General features: G+C 40.5%; 1 protein-coding gene across 2 annotated transcripts in view; it reads left to right on the top strand.

Moving 5' to 3' along the window:
- The window catches only part of FBLN5 (fibulin 5), a 43,135-nt gene continuing 25,673 nt past the window's right edge, over window positions 1-17,462 (top strand). Inside the window, exons 1-5 of one of the 2 annotated variants that reach the window (XM_079308353.1) lie at window positions 1-122; window positions 294-485; window positions 2,551-2,605; window positions 5,001-5,052; window positions 6,182-6,424. In XM_079308353.1, coding sequence (XP_079164479.1) covers window positions 394-485; window positions 2,551-2,605; window positions 5,001-5,052; window positions 6,182-6,424 — 442 coding nt within the window. In that variant the 5' untranslated portion in view covers window positions 1-122; window positions 294-393. Of the gene's footprint in view, window positions 486-2,550; window positions 2,606-5,000; window positions 5,053-6,181; window positions 6,425-17,462 lie in introns of both variants that reach the window. The other variant, XM_079308352.1, reaches the window with a different exon arrangement.

Raw genomic sequence — 17,462 nt, 5'->3', positions numbered from 1 at the left:
GTGCTCTCTGCTCTGAGGCACATTTAACTGTGAAGTTTGCAGCGGGAGAGGCTTTCCTTCAAGCTGTTAGTGTTTTATCCTGGCAGGCTGCTCGAGGTTGTTGTGAGGAGTCTAGCCAGTTGGTGAGCTTTGTAATCTAAACCAGCTGTCCCAGGCTGAGGCCCCCATTTGCATTGTTTAACATACTTAGAAAATGAAGTGTTCATTTTTAACATTCCTCCTCCAATTGGTTTAATGCTGAATTACAGAAGAGAACTAAGCAAAACCAGGTGCTTTCTCTGTATTCTCTCCAGTGTCTGAGGAGGTACAGACGGCTCCCGATCTTCTCCATTACTTGCCATTTCATTCTTTGGACTATAAATGACAGAGGAACTGAAGTGCTAGCAAAGGGTAATGTTTGGAAAACTTTCTAGTTATTCATCAGCACAGACTCTGGGTTTTTTCCACCTTTTCCCAACGGTTTTGGACATGCAAGGATTAAGAAGGTAAGTGGTATGCATGAAACTTCTTTATTTACTGACAGGAAAACTACTTGTGGAAAATAGCTGTGGCAGGGACATGTTATGCCAATGCACTTGCAAAAGCCATTTGCAATGAGACGGGATCTCAATGGTCAGAGGTGGAGAAAGACAATCTGCCTGTTATTAAAGCTGTGCTGTCTCTGACGAGTTCCTTCTTGATCTGTGCTTGTACTCTGCGCATCTGCGGGAGTGCTGAACTGCAGCAGCAAGGATCCCACTGGCTGCAGTGATTGATTGATTGAACTTAATTAGTTACTATTGCAGAAGTTAATTACTAGTTTAAAATATTTTGCCTGCTGGGCAAGCTACTGTGACCAGCTGCATATAGTGTTGATAGGTTGTGCTGCATGTCTGTTAATAATTCTTGAGGGGATTTTATATCTAAAGCAATGAGCAAATTGAGATCATGAGTGCAGACAGAACAGGTATGAGGCAGTAAGGTCACCCCCTCCACCAAGAGGAAAGAATATATCATCTTGTAGCAAAGAAAACTAAAGGCTGTCTAAAAATGTTTGAGTTTTGTCTGACTGTTTTATGAGGGATTTTGTTATCGTGCACTGTCCTGCACCAATGTGCAGCATAGCCCAGTTGCTGTGTATGTCTGTCTTCTGCTATAACCTGTTGTATTCCCTTATTCCCTCCCAGTGCTGTTCTTCCTATATGCCAAGTGAATATGCAGTCTTTACAGAAGTGCACACTTTAAAATATCTTCAAAAAGTTTTGAAGGATCAATAAATTAAGTGCAAGCCTAAATGGATAAAATTGTAGTTCAAATGCTTTACATTGGACTCTAATGAAATCTGTGCAGAATTTGCCTTTCCTTGTCACTCAAAGCACAATCTGTCTCCACAGCAATATGAACAACCATTTTTGGGTTTATGTTTACTTTTCAGAGCTTGTCCCTGTCTCCTCATTTAAAACAAATTTGTTGCAATGTGTTGGTCATTGTGTGTGGTTTTGTCTAATGCATTTCTAGGTCTTGCTCAGCAGCTCAGTTTGCACTCTGGAAATCAGGGACAGCTCTAAGAGAGAAAGTTGGCAGCTCACATGGGTGGGAGAACTAAGGCTACCTAAAATATCCCCTGCTTCCTGTACTGGTTTTGTGGGAAAATATTGTATACAATTGCCATTTAGAATTACAATCCAGGATAAGCAAGGTGTGGGTGTAACCTAGAAAAAAGTAGTTTCAGACTGTGCTTTCATGGTTTTCTATCTGTTAGCAAATATTTGCAGGTGGGAGGTTACTTGACCGGAACTTTTATGCTCCAGGTAAGGAGCTCCAAAAATTGGTGTAGGGCTCTTTTAGCAAGGGATCCTCTTCTTTCAGTTGCAGTGGAGTGAGACACAGTAGGGACCACTACATGTGGAGATGATATACCTGGGGAAGGCTCCATCAAAGATAACAGCTTCTGCTAGCTGGTGACCTGGCACAGTGTGTCTCCTGCAAGACTAAGTAAAGGGACAGAATCTGGCCCCAAGAAAATGGATTCATCTCAGATGGAGCCTCCTGGGGATGAAATGCGGTTTAGCGGTTGGAGCAGCTGGCTCGGATTCAAGACCTCCTGCGTGACGTGTCTGCAGCCCTGCCAACATTTCACACTGGGAGCTCAGGAAGGGCCTTGCTCTGGTTTACCCATCTGTAAAACGTGCACAGTGTGCAAGAAAAGCTTTCGTTTCTGCAAAAGAAAGGTGTCAGAGAGGGGCACAACCGCTATATCGAATATTGCACACTTGTTCATTTAACAGCTGCTGAATGGGGTGTCATAAAAATTAGATTAGTCCATAGACATGTACAGTCTGGTTTCAATCCCAGTTGCATAAAACCAAAGTACCATCAGAGTCAGGGGCTCTGAGACCTGAATCTGGCCCACAGTTATATTACTCCTTCTCCAGAGGCCAAATTCATGTTAGCGAAACTGTGGAATACACTGAAGTGTCACTAGAAATTAATTTGTCTATATGTATTTAATTCTATGTAATAAGCCTGGTTATCAGAAGGTTTTCAGCCTATTTTCTATGCACATTACAGGATACTGACTGCCTTCACACTGGCTGTCTGCCTTTCAAGCCCTGGAAAAGCACAGGTGAGATGCAGAGATGTATGTACTGGTTTGTACTGAAGTGTTATATGGCATGAAACTTAACTGGCTAGCAGGTGGATAGGAAGCTCTGTGGTCTGGGGTTTACATGAAAAGGAAGTTGTGTGGTCTAAGGGTTTAGAAGGGAGAACTTAGAGCCAGCAGGATTCTGGAGTTGAACGTGGATTGAGCTTATTGACTCATCCTTGCCAGCTCAGCAAAATATCCCTGTAGAAACCTGGACCTGACTGAAAATCTGATTCTCCTCTAAACCGAACACTTCTGGAACAGGAAATAAGAAAAACTATCCCATGAGACCAGAGACTGCTCAGTTCTACTGTGAGAAACATCTATATTTGGAAAATTCATTCATATAAATTCACATTTTCTGTGTTTAACAGGATTGTGTCTTAAGATTGTTTAATTTTGGACAGTGATCCTGAATGACTGTATCCTAGTTTTCATTTTCACTTATGCCCAAACCCATTTCTGTTCAAGAGGGTGGATGGAAGTAAACCAGTCCAGTTCCTGAAATAGCAGAATCATTAGTTCTTTGTGTGCTTGGGCTCCAAGTAACTTTAAATCAGGAAAGACTGTTCCTAAAGGCATGTTGTTTGGATTTCTACTTGGTAGTCCAGATATATTCAGTGTCCAGAGCTGTGTTTCCAAATATCTTTGCCAAAAGTCTCTGAAATGTAGTTGTTTTTCTTCTATTACATTGAAAATTTCCTGCACAGGGCATGCTTATTAATATTTTTGTGAATATTGGATCTGTATGGGAAATGCTTTTCATGCCCCTGGAGAATTTTTGAGATGTCTTTAAGGGTTTGTTTTTATAATTTAAAAAATATTGTTTACATTATAATTTTTATAAAAACATCTTGTAACATAAATTGATTTTTGAAATTGCTTTGAAAAAGCAACTTGAAGCAAAACAACAGCAATGAGTTCTTTCTGAACATACTGAAACTGGTAATTTTGACAATATTGGAATCTTTTCTATAAAAAAGTTCTAGAAAGTTGTTGAAACCAGTTCTACAGTAGTTTCAGTGTTTCTGAATCATTATTATTGATCAAAACATAATAATTTTGTTTAAAATTATTTTGGCTTTTCCAGCTAACCTAGGTATAGTGCATGTAGACAAAGAAGAGAACAAAAGGTAGAGTACATACATTCTTTAAAACATGAGAGTGATTATACATTCTCCCATTACAATATCTTGGCTATCCACAACATGATACCAAAGCATCTTGGAATGTCAAAATAAATGAAGGCAGAATTCCTCCATACTTGTCTGTCACTTTTAGCAGTGGGTTTGTGTATTCATATGTGCAAGTGGCAGGTGCAGTCCAAACAGTGCCATGTGTTTCACTTCATGTCCTGTCCCTAGGTCCTGCAATGACCCACTTCCACTGACTCACTCCTCTAACCCTTTTGTCTCCCATCTAAAATTTCGTACTTTTCCAAACATCAATTAAATACTTTACTCTTCCATTAATTTCTTCCATAAAGTCCAAAAATAAGTGTCTTTATCATTAAGAAACAGCAAAAAAAAGGGAGGAATCTTGAACACACTCTATCCCTCTGCCCTCTGGTTGCTTCAGTGGTTCCTGTTTCCTGGATATCTCTTGCTTACATTCCTTAGCACAACCTATTTACTGAAAGATCTTGTGCTTGTATCAATTTCTTGGCCCCTTGCTAAGTAATTGGAGACCCAGTCAAAAACTAGAAGAGCAGGGAATCATTTTAACAGGCTTTGAAACCATCATCACCAAGACTTTCACCTATTTAGAAATGCTGATGTTACTGAGGAGGTACTGAAGACTCAAGGCTGCAGCCCTGATAATGACCAGCACTTCAGAATAGGAAGTGACAAGGCTTCCATAACCTTGTTGTCTAAATATTTATCCTCTAAAAATTACAAGGTTTGTTGTAAAGGAAGAGCCTTATTCTTATTAAGCTTGTTATGTTCCAACTGTGGCTCTGGATCAGTCAATGTCTAATGTGTTGTGCTGAATGGACTGTCTGGGCACTTTCAGAGCTGTGAGAGATGTAGCAAATAACCTTAGAGATGACCCCCCTGTTGTGGCAAAAACAAGACCCCAAACTAGAAGACTGTAATTCTGTGCTAACAAATCATAACACATTGCACATTGGTGACCCCAGGGCAGAGGAACAGCCTGACACTGCCACCACCTGAGTGTGCCACTCCTGAACGAAGGGGCTGGGAAACTTTCTGAGGCCTCAGGTTCATGCCTTGCTGACTTGTCCTCTGGGGAACTTTATTTTGATGTGCTGTATTTGTGGACAATTGTACTAATCATAATAATCCAGATGAGCATTTGACTCTGCAAGCCTCTCACTTCACAGTCACAGAGTGTCCTTTTTTCTCTCTTTTAGCAGCAATGCACTAATGGGTTTGACCTGGACCGTACCTCTGGACAATGCTTAGGTAGGACTTTAATTAAATCAATATGTTTAAATTTGGGTTCAGAAATCCTGAATTTATTGAGTTAACTGTGTTTTAGTTGAAAAGTTCTTACTGTGTAACAAATGTGTGTGTTTGTATACATGTGTATACAAAATAATATGTGTATATATAAATATGTGTGTATCTTTGCATAACATTGATCTTTGACATTGTTGAGATACTAACAGGCTGTCAGGGCTACTCAAACAAAAATACAAAATTGCATTTTGATAGGAGCTCAGTGTAGCTGCCAAAAGACAAGGGTTGTTCACCCTCCTTCTCTTTCTCCTTCAAACTCAGGATTTATTGTCTTTGTTGCCTGTCTCCACCTGCAGGCTCAGATAGTCTTCCATTCTCAGCACTGAAACTCCAAGTAAACTGAGTTGAGGTAGTATAAGGAATTCTGTGTTTTGCCCAGTAGCATCTTTTTGTCAATGGCATTCACTCTCCAGGGCAGCATCTTCTACATGCAATAGACTCACCCAAACAGAAAGGGAAAAACCTGCAGCAGATTGTTTGCCCTGTCATAGCCTACTGTTTCTGTGGCCCAAAAACCAGATGAATGCTCAGTTTGGCTAAACCAGTTGTATCTTCCTAAGTTTAATTCAACAACAATCTCAGTCAAAGCAAGAAAGAGGCCCGAACTATGCCCCCAGATCTGAGCATCCCTAACTTTTTCTGTGGGAAAGAACTTGAGATTCCAAAGCAGGATCCAAATTTCACAGCTGGCAGACCAAACCATCAGTTTCTGAAATCCTGATCTGCAGTTGTGGTTTGGACAGACCCTCTAGCAGGAATAGGCAATAGCATGCTCATTGTAAATCAGAGTTTTAACCAAACTTCTATGGAATAGCAAAGCAGGTCTTGTCCTCCCCCTCTGCCCTCTAATAGTGAAGTAAAATGAGTAGATCACAGGATATGTTGAATATAAAGGATGTTTCCTCTTTTAGTACAATCTAAATTCAAAGTGAAGCTCCACAAGGAAGGATTCACCTTTTTCCTGGAGAATATAATTTTTTTTTGCAATGTTTTGCAAAAAAGCATGTTAACTACTTTGGATAGGTCTCATTAAGGAGCAATGACTCTTCAAACTTTTTCAATTTCATTGCAGATATTGATGAATGTCGGACTATTCCTGAGGCCTGCAGAGGAGACATGGTGTGTGTCAACCAGAACGGTGGCTATTTGTGCGTGCCCCGAACAAACCCAGTGTACCGCTCACCCTACCTGAGCCCCTATTCCAATGTTTATCCACCACCCCCAGCACCAGGCCCTGTTCCTAACTACCCCACTGTTACAAGACCTCTGATTTGCAGATTTGGTTTCCAGTTGGATGAAAACAATCAGTGTGCTGGTAAGTAATAGAAATCTTTCTTCTATTTGCATTTATATTAAAGTTTGTCTGACATTGCAGAAATAATTGTCCTGCAGTTGTTCTTCAGTTATTGAAGCAGTCAAGCCAAGTATCTTGAAGACGGATTTTTCTAAGGATATGAGCTGTATGTTTCATATCATCATTATTCAATGCAAACTAAGATATGATCCAATCCTATTATTTAATCAGAAAAGCCACTTTCATGAAAGAAGTAATGTTTTAATGAGATAAACAACCATCTGATGGCAGGTGATCTGTCCGGGTTTTTATGCTTCTGAATCTGTCCATGAGAAAGAAGGTTGCCCTTCATTTGAAGTGTTAGGTGGGGCCTGGGGAAACTTCATTCCTCTCTTGGCTTTATGTGAGCTGGTCTTTGACAAGAAACCAGAGAAGCCATGAGCTTTCAGCAGAGAATTTTGCATCTCTTTAGACTAAGGAACAGCTTTTGCTTCAAGACTGCTGCAGAAAAACACAAGAGTTAAAACTGACTTGTCTTTTGGGATTATTCTTCCCTATTGTCTAAAATTTCTGGTGGGACTTGCTGGTAAATGATGCACTTTCTTTTTTTCCCACAAGAGCTTCATAGGAGCTTTGAAAGTCTAGAGTTAAATTCAGCTGCTTTGGGACACATTTTGTGTATTTGAATAATTGTCCTTTTTAAGATGGGAAAAACGTATTTTCCAATCAGCACTCACAGTAATGCTGACTGGAAAATTTAAAAAAACCAAAAAAAAAAAAAAAAAAAAAAAAAAAAAAACCAAAAAAAAAAACCACCCCAAAAAACCTGGGGGTTTTTGAGGAGTTTGAAAATCCTGGGATAACTGAAGAGTTTGATGTAAAAATAAGAAATTCTCTGGAGACATTCACTGTCCTGATGCAGTATTTATTGTTGTACCTGTGTGCCTTTAGTGTGCCCTAGGATGGAAAGTGTGGTCACCAAAGGGAGTGATTCGGTCCATGTCTCACTGTGGTGATGGTAGAAAGGTCTGACCCCTTGTTTCCAGGATCCCTGGAGCAGTTAACAGAGTTATGTGCAGTGCCATGCTTGAAGTCCTTGGAGGCAAGACAGAAGGGAGCCTTGACAGGGTCCTCAGGAGCAAACAAAATTTTACTCAGGTCATTCAAGAAAGTCTGAACCACAGGAATTCTGGCTTCCATAAACCAATTATGAGCATCTCTCGTGTTAATGATTGCTCTCATCCATATTCAGCATGTTCTTAGGATACAAAGCACTGCAAGGACTAATTTTGTGGTGCAATGTTGAAAAAAGTGAACTAGAAGTAATTTTGCCCAGTAGGTGAGCCTATATGTAACAGGTTTGTTATGTTGGTGTTGGGACACCACCCTCTAGCACCTTCTTTCCAAATAAAATCAGTCACAGGTATTTCCATTAGAGATTATAAGATTTTCTGCTACTGACTGCAGGGGAGCTAGAGTTATTCTCTTGCCCATGTGTCTGAGCAATCTGCAGATTTTAACAGAGAACACATTTTTGTCTGGTCAGATATGGGATTACAGATCAGGGTCACATTTTCTACTGCTACGACAACAGAAATACTTACTTTCACTTTGAATTTCAGTCAAAACAGCTTACTAAATACAGGAGCATTTACTGGGAGATTGGGAGATTTGCAGCCTCAGCTTTGAAGCACTGAGATTGTTCAAGAGACTTCCAAAGTGAAACGGGACAAAAATTTGATCTGAAAGTTGTGTGAGTTTAACAAGTTCTTTCTTTTTTTCTACCTTTCCACAAAATGTAGGGAGGCTGCAAGAAGGTTGCTCTGTCCCAGCTGCAGTCTGGCACCTGGCCTGCCTGCCAAGGCCCCACTTTCCTTGGCTCTCAAGGGAATGTGCACCCCTGGTTGTTCACATAACTTTTCCCCTCGTGGAACTGATATGTTTCAATGTAGAAAAAGAATAAGAAATATAATCCATTCTTCTTGCTTTAAAGCTTTTTGGACTCATCCTTTCTGGCCTGGATGGTCATAGGCAGTGGTTAAATGTCCATAGTCCTTCCCTATCCTGGTCACCACTCAGTCTTACCAAGATTCTTTCATCTCCAGATCTTGTCCTTTGTGAAAACAAAACTTTTCCTGGCTCAAGTGCCTCTCAGAGATACCTGTCAGTGATGGCTTTGCCCACTCATGTCCTCTGTGTTCTGCAGAAGTACCTGTAGTCATTTGTGGTAGCAGACAGAGAAATATTTTAATGATAATTGCTTCTAAAGTCTTCTGTGGGTTTGATTAATGATATTTTTTACCTCTGGAGTTGCTGAGTGCTTTAGATTTTGTATGTGCAAGTGGTCTGTGTTTTCAACAGCACAGAGTTTTTGTAAATCATTCTGAAGCAGGTTGGGAATGATTTATAAGCACAATTAATGTTGGAATAAAAGACCACATACAGAAAAAAGCAAAGAACATCTAGTGCAAGGGCACTGTTTGGACTGTTTATCTTCTAACATTACTTCTCTATAAATACAGAATGAGTTAGTCATAATAATGACTTTTTGCTCAAGGAACTTGGTCTAGTAACTGTTGGCTGCAGTTTACTGGAGTGAGAGCCTGTGTTCTTGCATTACACATTCGTAAGCTGAGAACTCTTTCCAGTTTCCTTTCACTCCACCTTGCTGTTTCCTGATTTACAATGATCTTCAAAACATGCCTCAAATACAGATCCTTCTGGGCATTGTGGAAAGAACTGTGCTGGGTGGGTTCTTATTATTGCTTTCTCTCCAATTAATGCAAATCCACAATGTGAGGAGATGGTGGGGTTGGAGCAGGTTGAATAGAGAGATCAGAGAAAGCAGACCTCAAAGACAGAGAGGTAAATGTTAGGAAAAGTTTAAGCATAAGGCAAGATGAATATGACCTAGAGACAGAGAGAAGGGAGGAGGGCAGAGGAGGTAATTTAAAAAAAAATCAGCATAACTGCTATTTTTAAAGCAAAAAGGTTAAAGAAAGAATTAAATGGAAGGATGCTGTCTGCAAGGGTAAGAGAGAATTGTTTTTCATGCCCCATTTGTGCAGTATTCATGCTTCAGCTTTCTTCATTTCTCAAAGACTGGCAGGACTTCCTGTATTCCCCACCTATGGGTCCCTAGTCTTACATTTGTGAAACAAAAGATTTCAAAAGACTACCTTTGCACAGATGGGTTTTAGATCATTATCATTTATATTACAAGCATACCTAAACCCCATATCCAAGCCTGCAATTGTACTGCCCTGCCTTGTGCCCAACCTCATTAAGAGTAGGCTGTCTAGATGAGTTTTCAAGCAAAATGAAAGAACCAGATGTGCCTGTGTGGGGAAAGGGGAGAGAAATTAAGAGACAGAGAACAGAAAGGAGATGCCCAGGTCTTGCATCAGGCTCATGGCTGTTCTGGGATAGAGTCCAGAGTTCCTTATCCAATGGTTTAGCCACCAAGCCAGGCTGCCTCCTCTTGACTTTCCTAGTGACCTCTCTGGGCATAATTTCACAAGGGGATGATACATGTGAAGATGACTTCCAGGCAAGTATCCTGTAAAGATACACAGTAAGGAGGAAAATGTCCAGTTTAATAATTCTACAGCAGTGAAACTCAAGGTGAGACACATGGAACTCAGTTACTCCCCCACTTGTCCTGGTTCCAGGCAGGACAGGGTTCATTTTTTGCAGTAGCCAGGAGGGGATACAGCCAGGAGGTTTTTCTATATCCCTCCATGTTATTTCTGGGGGTGGGCAAAGGGTCTGTGTCTTCCAGCAAGAAGATGTTCCTTCCAGCTGAGAAAATTCATCCAGGGCTGTCTATTGTTGCAGGCTGCAGTGGGCATTTTTGCATGTGAATCCCTCTCTTCTGTATTAATTACAACATTAATATTGTCGCTGTTATTGTTTATTTTCTTATCTCATTGCTGTTTCCAGTAAATTGTTCTTATCTCAACCTGTGATGCCTTTTGTGCCTCCAGTAGGGGTGGGGGAGGTGGACCAGCTTGTGGGTTTTTAGTGGGAATACTGAATTGGAAAGCACCATTCCTAAGCCACGTCACCAGTGCACTAACCTGGGTGGAATTCAGTGGCCACTTTTGTTTATGTTTCTGCATAGATCAGAGAAGAGAGGAAGTCCAAGCCCTTTTCCCGTATCTCCAATTTGCTTCAGGAATATCTGTGCTGCAAAAGTTTTCAGCAGCTATTTGATCCTGGAGTTTTTCAATCATCTTCTATTTATGCTGTATTTTTTTCATGTTTTAGCACAACTCAAGATGGTTTCCCCTTGATTATTTAATGTAATGATACTAGACAAGCTAGGTAAAATAAATACGTGGAAAATACAAACTATATACATTAAGGTAGAAGACCATATATCAGGAGAGTAATGAAAGAAGGATCATTTACATCCTGGAGTACAGACATACTTAACATAATCCTGTCCCATTGGATACACCCACATTGTACAGCTCCAAACAAACATAACTATAAATCTTTTGATCCAGTTTCTGTCCTGATCTGATGGCCTGATCTATTCACAATCCCAGCAACCTTCATAAGGTAATCACGAGTTGACTATAAAATAATCACAGGTTAAAAGGTGCATCTGCAAACAGTCAGAGCTTCTTCCTCTCTCAGGAAACCACTGCACCAGCACAGAGGCTGGGCTGGGGCTCAGGAAAGGCAAGACTCATCTAGCCCCTGCAGTAGGGTTCATCAGTAGAGTAATTCCTGTAGAAATTTGACCATCAGTAAAGGTATCCTGTCCCTCTTGCCATGGGGAATTAGGGTCGAACTGCTGTTTTCCACTGAAGTTAATCCATTTGTGGTAGAGGTCAGCTTAATAGAAAAAACTGCTGTACATATCGATCTGTAGCAAGGTAAACTGAGCCTGCTGTGGCTTGGCTTGCTCCTGCTTCATTCCTCCCCAAGTGCAGTGTGGGAGGAGTACAGTCTGGTGGTTAAAGCACAGCCAAGTGCTTCGTTTATTTGTGAAACTTCTGCTACTAACAAAGAAATTAGTAGAATTGAACCAAGAAATATAACATGCAATCCAATAATGCTGGCATGTTATTAAGCAAATGGGCAATCTGTACTGGAATGAAAAATAGCAGGCTCCTCAGTATCCAAAGTGTAAAGTAGGAGCAAGCCCATCATTCTGCATGTCAGCACCTTTCAAGCACCACTCACTGCCTATATTTATGTGTGATGATGTGAAAAGTGGAAACAGAATAAATACAACTAGCCACAACTGACTACAGTCATACTGAGTAGGTAACTGGACAACAACTGGAGACAAAAACACTTAGACTCATGATTACAGTTCCTCTTGACTTTGGTGAAGATCTTAAAGCAGAAACTCTTGTAGTGAATTTATTAGGTTTAAGTTAAGCTGTCTTGAACCTAGCCATAGGTATCTTACGGTCAGGGAGTCAGGTATCATATTTTTCTCCGGCTAAAATACTGATACCCCAATAAGGATTTCCTAGACTTTGTGACATTCCTTGACATTTCGAGATCAGAATAGACAGGTGGTCAGATCATCATCTTATGATTAAAAATTGTGAGCCCCAAGAGTGTTTGAATTTGATTTCAACTTTACCTTGAGCTAAACCGATTCTGTCTGTGGAAGTGTGCATCTGCCATTTGGAAGCAATAGAAAGTTTTCTAGTTTCTTTTTTACTGAGCTGTAAGCCAGGAGGGAAGCACAGTGGTATACTGAAGGGGACAGCTGAATGAGAACAGGTCATGTTACAAAACATAATGAGTTTGTCTGCAGAGAAGGGGCATAAGCACAGAAGGGTCAGTGTCCATGACTTGTTAGATGTGCAAGCTACAGTCCAAACACAGGAAGGTTAAAACCTTTCTAGATGGCCATCTCTCTATTACATGATGTGTTTTCATTTTCCCTCTTCCTTGGAACTGTATGATACTTTGGTATACAAAGTGGCAAGACCCCAGGAATCTCATCTTCCTTGAGATTTGTAGACTAGAGAGGGAAAAGGTATGCAAGGAAAAGAAGCTCAACTGATATTTTGGTTTAATGGTCTCAGTTATGCTTGGTCTCTGAATTGGGGGTTATTGGTCACTAGGCTCTGAGCCAAACAATACACAGACTTCAGCTGTCACCCAGAGTTAGCTGGCAGGAGGTTATATGTGACTCAATTCAGAGGGGCAGTAATCGTGCTCAGCCTGCCATATCCTCTGGCATGTGCTGGCCAGGGCAGGGCTCACACCCCTGCCATTAATCTCTGAGTGATTCCTTAGACTCACTGCTAATAGTGGTTTGATATGTGGGGCTTTGTTGCTGCCTTGTCTTTATTATGTCTTACTTCCAGGGATTTCAGCAGTGCCAAATCAGTTAAAGCCACTATGTACTGATTAGCTCTGTCTGCTCTGGAGTAGATTTCGTGAGCTTTCCTTTACGGAGTATCTGTCATGGAAGACAGTCCCACCAACTAGACAATTGCAGGGCTTAAAAGAAAATCAAGTCACTTCACAGTGTTGAAGAACTGACAGGTGTCATGAGTACCCTTCCCCATTCTGTCAGCTCTTTGGCTTGTTTTTCTCTCACTTTCCTATGAGTGACACTTTCTCTACCTTCCTGTGGCATAATGGGCAGAGTTCAGTTCTTGATAATCTCTCCTCACATGGAAGACTGATTTATTTCAGCACCCTTCATAGCACCAGCACTCTACTCATGCCTATGTTAATTTTTGCATATATTTGCATCTGCCACAATGTCTAGAGATGGCAGTGTTCTCAATGACTTAAAAGCCACTGTTTTTCTTGGCCTCTCCCTTATATTTTTTGGGTCAGTCTTGTTTCTTTTCATTTGGTTCCAGCCTGAAATTGGCCATGGTTATATGTCACAATATAGATGTTATGCCAAAATATATAGAAAATATGAATTCTCTTCTTTGCCAGTATAAATCAGCCAAATGGACCATATGTTTTGCCAGACTCTATAGAAAGTGATAATGTGCTGGCACCATTCTTCTGTCATGTCCCTAAAACACCAGACCCATGACAGAGCTGCCACACAGAAACAGAAGAGCTGCCTGGAGTAAGATGTTGCGTGGAGTTTAACATCTACTGACCTCTTAATCTGCCAGTTCTCTGCCTCCCCATTTTACTAATTCAATGACATGAGAGAAATTTTCAAAGAAAATAAAGCTACTAGAAGACAAATGTGAGTTACAACCAGCCCAGTTCAGGGCAGTCATTTCAGCATTTCTGCCTCTCAGTTGGGATGTTCTGCCCTTTGGGGATGACAAGATGTGCTGAAAGTCATCTTCATTTTTAACATCAGCAAAGCCTTCTCTTCTTTCAACTGTAACTCATGGTTGCAAGTGCTCTGTGGTATAAGACCTCACTGCAGTGTGAGAAGGATGGTCCAGAGGACAGGCAGTAGTAGAGGTGTCAGGACAGCTGAAATGCAGACCCAGGCCCCCACAGCTTGGTTAAGTCCCCTGCTCACACTGACCTACATCCTCTGTGGGAATTTAGTGCATAAATGCCAATTGGTCTGATTCTGCAGCTTTTGTCACAGGTTCATAGTGCAACCTCAGACCTCTTTGCTCAATATTGCTTTCAGAACTGACTACTTCTCTGAGGAATCTCAATATCCAAGCAGTTGTCTGGAAACCCTTGAGGGGTCTAAGTTTTCAGGCAGAGACCTTTAGCAGTTACTGAAAGCTGGGATGTGAATGGTGTCTTCTCTTGGGCATCTGCAAGTTTGAACATACAAACTCCTAAGTCCATCTGGAAAATTTTCTTGTTTTTTTCTATGTATTAGCTCTACATCAGCAACATGCCATTACAGTGAGAATAAATCTGTTTATATTAATGAAGTGTTCAGATAGTGAAAATAAAAGAAGTGCTTCAGCTAAACAGGGAGGGTCTAGGAAGAGATGGAGAGGAATGCACCATAAGCTTGCAGGGTCTGAAAGAATCCACAATCTACTGCTTGATCTGAGATCAAGTTGTTTGTTTTGGGTTTCCTTTTTTTTTCCACAAAATAATTTTAATGTCTGCTTTTTTATAATATTTTGAGCTTGCTTTTATTTTCTAATTTTTCCTCTTTTTTTTTTTTTTGTTTTTTTTGGGGTTTTTTTTTTTTTTTTTTACAGTAAAATTCTTGTTTTCTATTCAGCTTCTTAAGTAAATGAAGCATTAACTTGTGAGGCAGTAAATTGTTGGTTGGATCGAAGGCATTAATTGGTTTTGTGGTACAGCCAACATATCTATAGGCAACACTGAATGGGAAGATTGTATAAGCAGTAGTACACAGAAATCTAGGAAAGCTCAGATGTGATCAGGAAACTAAGGGACTGAAACTCAGCAGCAGGTGAAAAGGTAACCTGACACATGGTCATCTGGTGGAAGATGAATAGAAGGCAGTGATACCAAAAGCAGTGCAGCACTAGGCAGTTTCTGGCAATGTTACTAAGAATTCTCATTCCAAAACAGAGAGCAAATAGTACTTCAGTATGTTCTGTTAAGAATGGCTCCAACCTACTGACATTAGGCATAAGTACTTTACTAGCAGAAAAATGTAGACAAGTTTATGGAAATCTCAGTATAGAGCAGCAGCAAGTCGGGGACATTATTTAGGCTGACTTTGATCAAGAGTTAAGTGTATTGTGAAACTTAGGGTAAGATGACAGTAGTTAGAACTGTAAATGACAGAGAAGCAGAAGTTTGTATGGTGGGTGGTACAAAAGAATGATTATTGCTGAGTAGGGTATAATTTGCTGAAAGGAAGGAAAATTACTTTTAGACTGAATAGTAAAGTCCTTTATGGCACCACAGTGTATCAGGTTATACAAGAACACACTAGGTATGTTGTAGTGGAGGAATTGTACAAAATGTAACAGTAGAATCGTTTAAAAGCTGCTTGGAACAATTTTTAACAAGAAAGAGTCTCACACAAATTGGGGGTGCAATAGATATTGTTAGGTGTAGGTTGCTGTACTTTTGAGTGTCTTGATATATTTCCAGCTTGCAGTGTGCACAGAGGCACAAAAAAAGACAGTATGCTTTATCTAATTCTGCAGAGAAAATCTCATAGTGTGGGTAAGAGCCTCCACTCATTAAACAACATTTATTGTCAGTGTGAGCAACACAAAGCTGCAAGAGCTTAAACGGGTAGCCTGACATCCCCTCTGCGAAGGAGGAATCTTGGAGCAGTGCAGAGTGCATTTGCCAGACTGCCACTCCTTAATCCTGGAGCAGGAACCAGGCCAGGGAGAGGAGATGTGATCTGAAAGCCATAGCATGCTGCTAATTTCCTGCTATTGCAAACCCTGTGGGGAATCCCAAACCCAGCATGGGCTGGAGCAGCTTTGGATGGTGCTCCTGCTCTTCAGAGGTAGACTGCAGCAATATATACAGCACTCATTGCCAGCAAATCACTAAGCACTGCATCTGCAGCTTTATTTCAGAAGCAGACTGAAATTATTTTAATTAAAAGCAGGGCTAACTTTGTGATGGAATAGCCCAGATCTATGCATTGACAGCTATCAGTTGATTTCATGCACTCATCCCAAAAGACTGTAACCTGCCAGATTTAGAAAGGAGGTGCTCTTCCCCACTAAATCAGTGATGTTTGAAGATAACAGTTTTGTAAAACCTGTATTACTTTTCTCGGGTGGTACATTCCATTTTGAGACAAAAATTGTTCTCAATAAAATTTTCAAGAGATTTAACCAGTTATAGATAAAAAGTGGTATTAGAGAAATTTACAGGGTTGCACATAAAACTTCAAACACTGCCCATTGATTAAATTGAAATAATGAAAATGTTTATTTCCATGTTACTCAGGCAATAAGATAGGTTTGAGTCTAGAGAACTATGGCATAGGTGTGTCCTACACAGACTAGAGAATACCTCTAAAGATAATGAGTGGCTGACAATTTGCAGTACATCCATTAATGGCCCAGCAGGTCACATGCATTCTGGAGCTGGTAAGTGATGCACATCATCTAAAGATACAAAATACTATCATATTCTGCTCCACAAGAACTGCAAGCTGACATCTAGAAGCTTGGGACATGAAACTATTTCAGAAATACGTGATCCTTCCATGGTTCATTCCCTTTGACCTGGGGAGGGACACAAAATGCTAAACTAAGTAATGTCTGCAGTATCTGATTGGAGATGATTAAAAAGACTGTGAATTGTAGAATGCTAATCATGCTAAGAATTTGCTAGGCCTGCTTCTGTCCTGGAGACTGTGCCTTCTAAAATGGAGCTGCTCCCTTGCAGACTCAGTATGACCTGAGACCTTGTGGCAATAAGGGGCTAATAAAAGAAGGTACTATGGTAAAGAAAAAAAAAGTAAATTAACTTTCCACTACAGCAAGCCCACATGATGGAAAATTCACTGGGATGTGCCTTCTGGAGAGTGAAAGCAGGAGTTTGCTCCAGGAATAATCACAGAGATTAAATGTTCCTGCTGGTTGGGAACATTGTCTCTTCTGTTTATTTATTTACTTTTCTTTTTTTAATCACCTAAAGAGAACATGGGGCTTTTTTTTTTTTTTTTTCCTCAGGCCAGGCCACTTGGAAATTAACCATTTGGCTTGGGAATACTCAGTGTGAACATGTTTCTTTCTGAGCTTTCATATGTATAATATGAGAGCTGATGTGACACTGGTCATGGGCCAGTCTGGTCAGCTTGTAGCACTTGACTTCTGGTATAAAGAAGGTAAACTTACATTGGAGATCTGGAGACACAAGTGTGCAGTTCTGTGTATGTGTGAGTAGTGCAGTCTGGTTCTATATTTGTTCAGCATACAATGAAATAATTCACTGACCTCAACAGTTGCTACTAAATTAAGCAGAGATTCACATTTTAGGTATTTTCTCTTAGCTACCTCCAGGGGGGGATTCAAAGTTCAGTCAATTTCTGTTGCCTTCACAGGCACCCAGTTCTCCCAATCATTCTGGCTTCCTGCCATAAAAAAGATCTGGAAACACTGAAGGACATGCAGCAAAGAACCACTGTGGTGATTAGAGGATGGCAGCACATGTCATACAGGAGAGGTTG

The sequence above is a fragment of the Erithacus rubecula genome (assembly GCF_903797595.1).
Source record: "Erithacus rubecula genome assembly, chromosome: 6".
NCBI classification, from domain to species: Eukaryota; Metazoa; Chordata; class Aves; order Passeriformes; family Muscicapidae; genus Erithacus; species Erithacus rubecula.
This window is presented reverse-complemented; position numbering and strand designations above follow the sequence as displayed.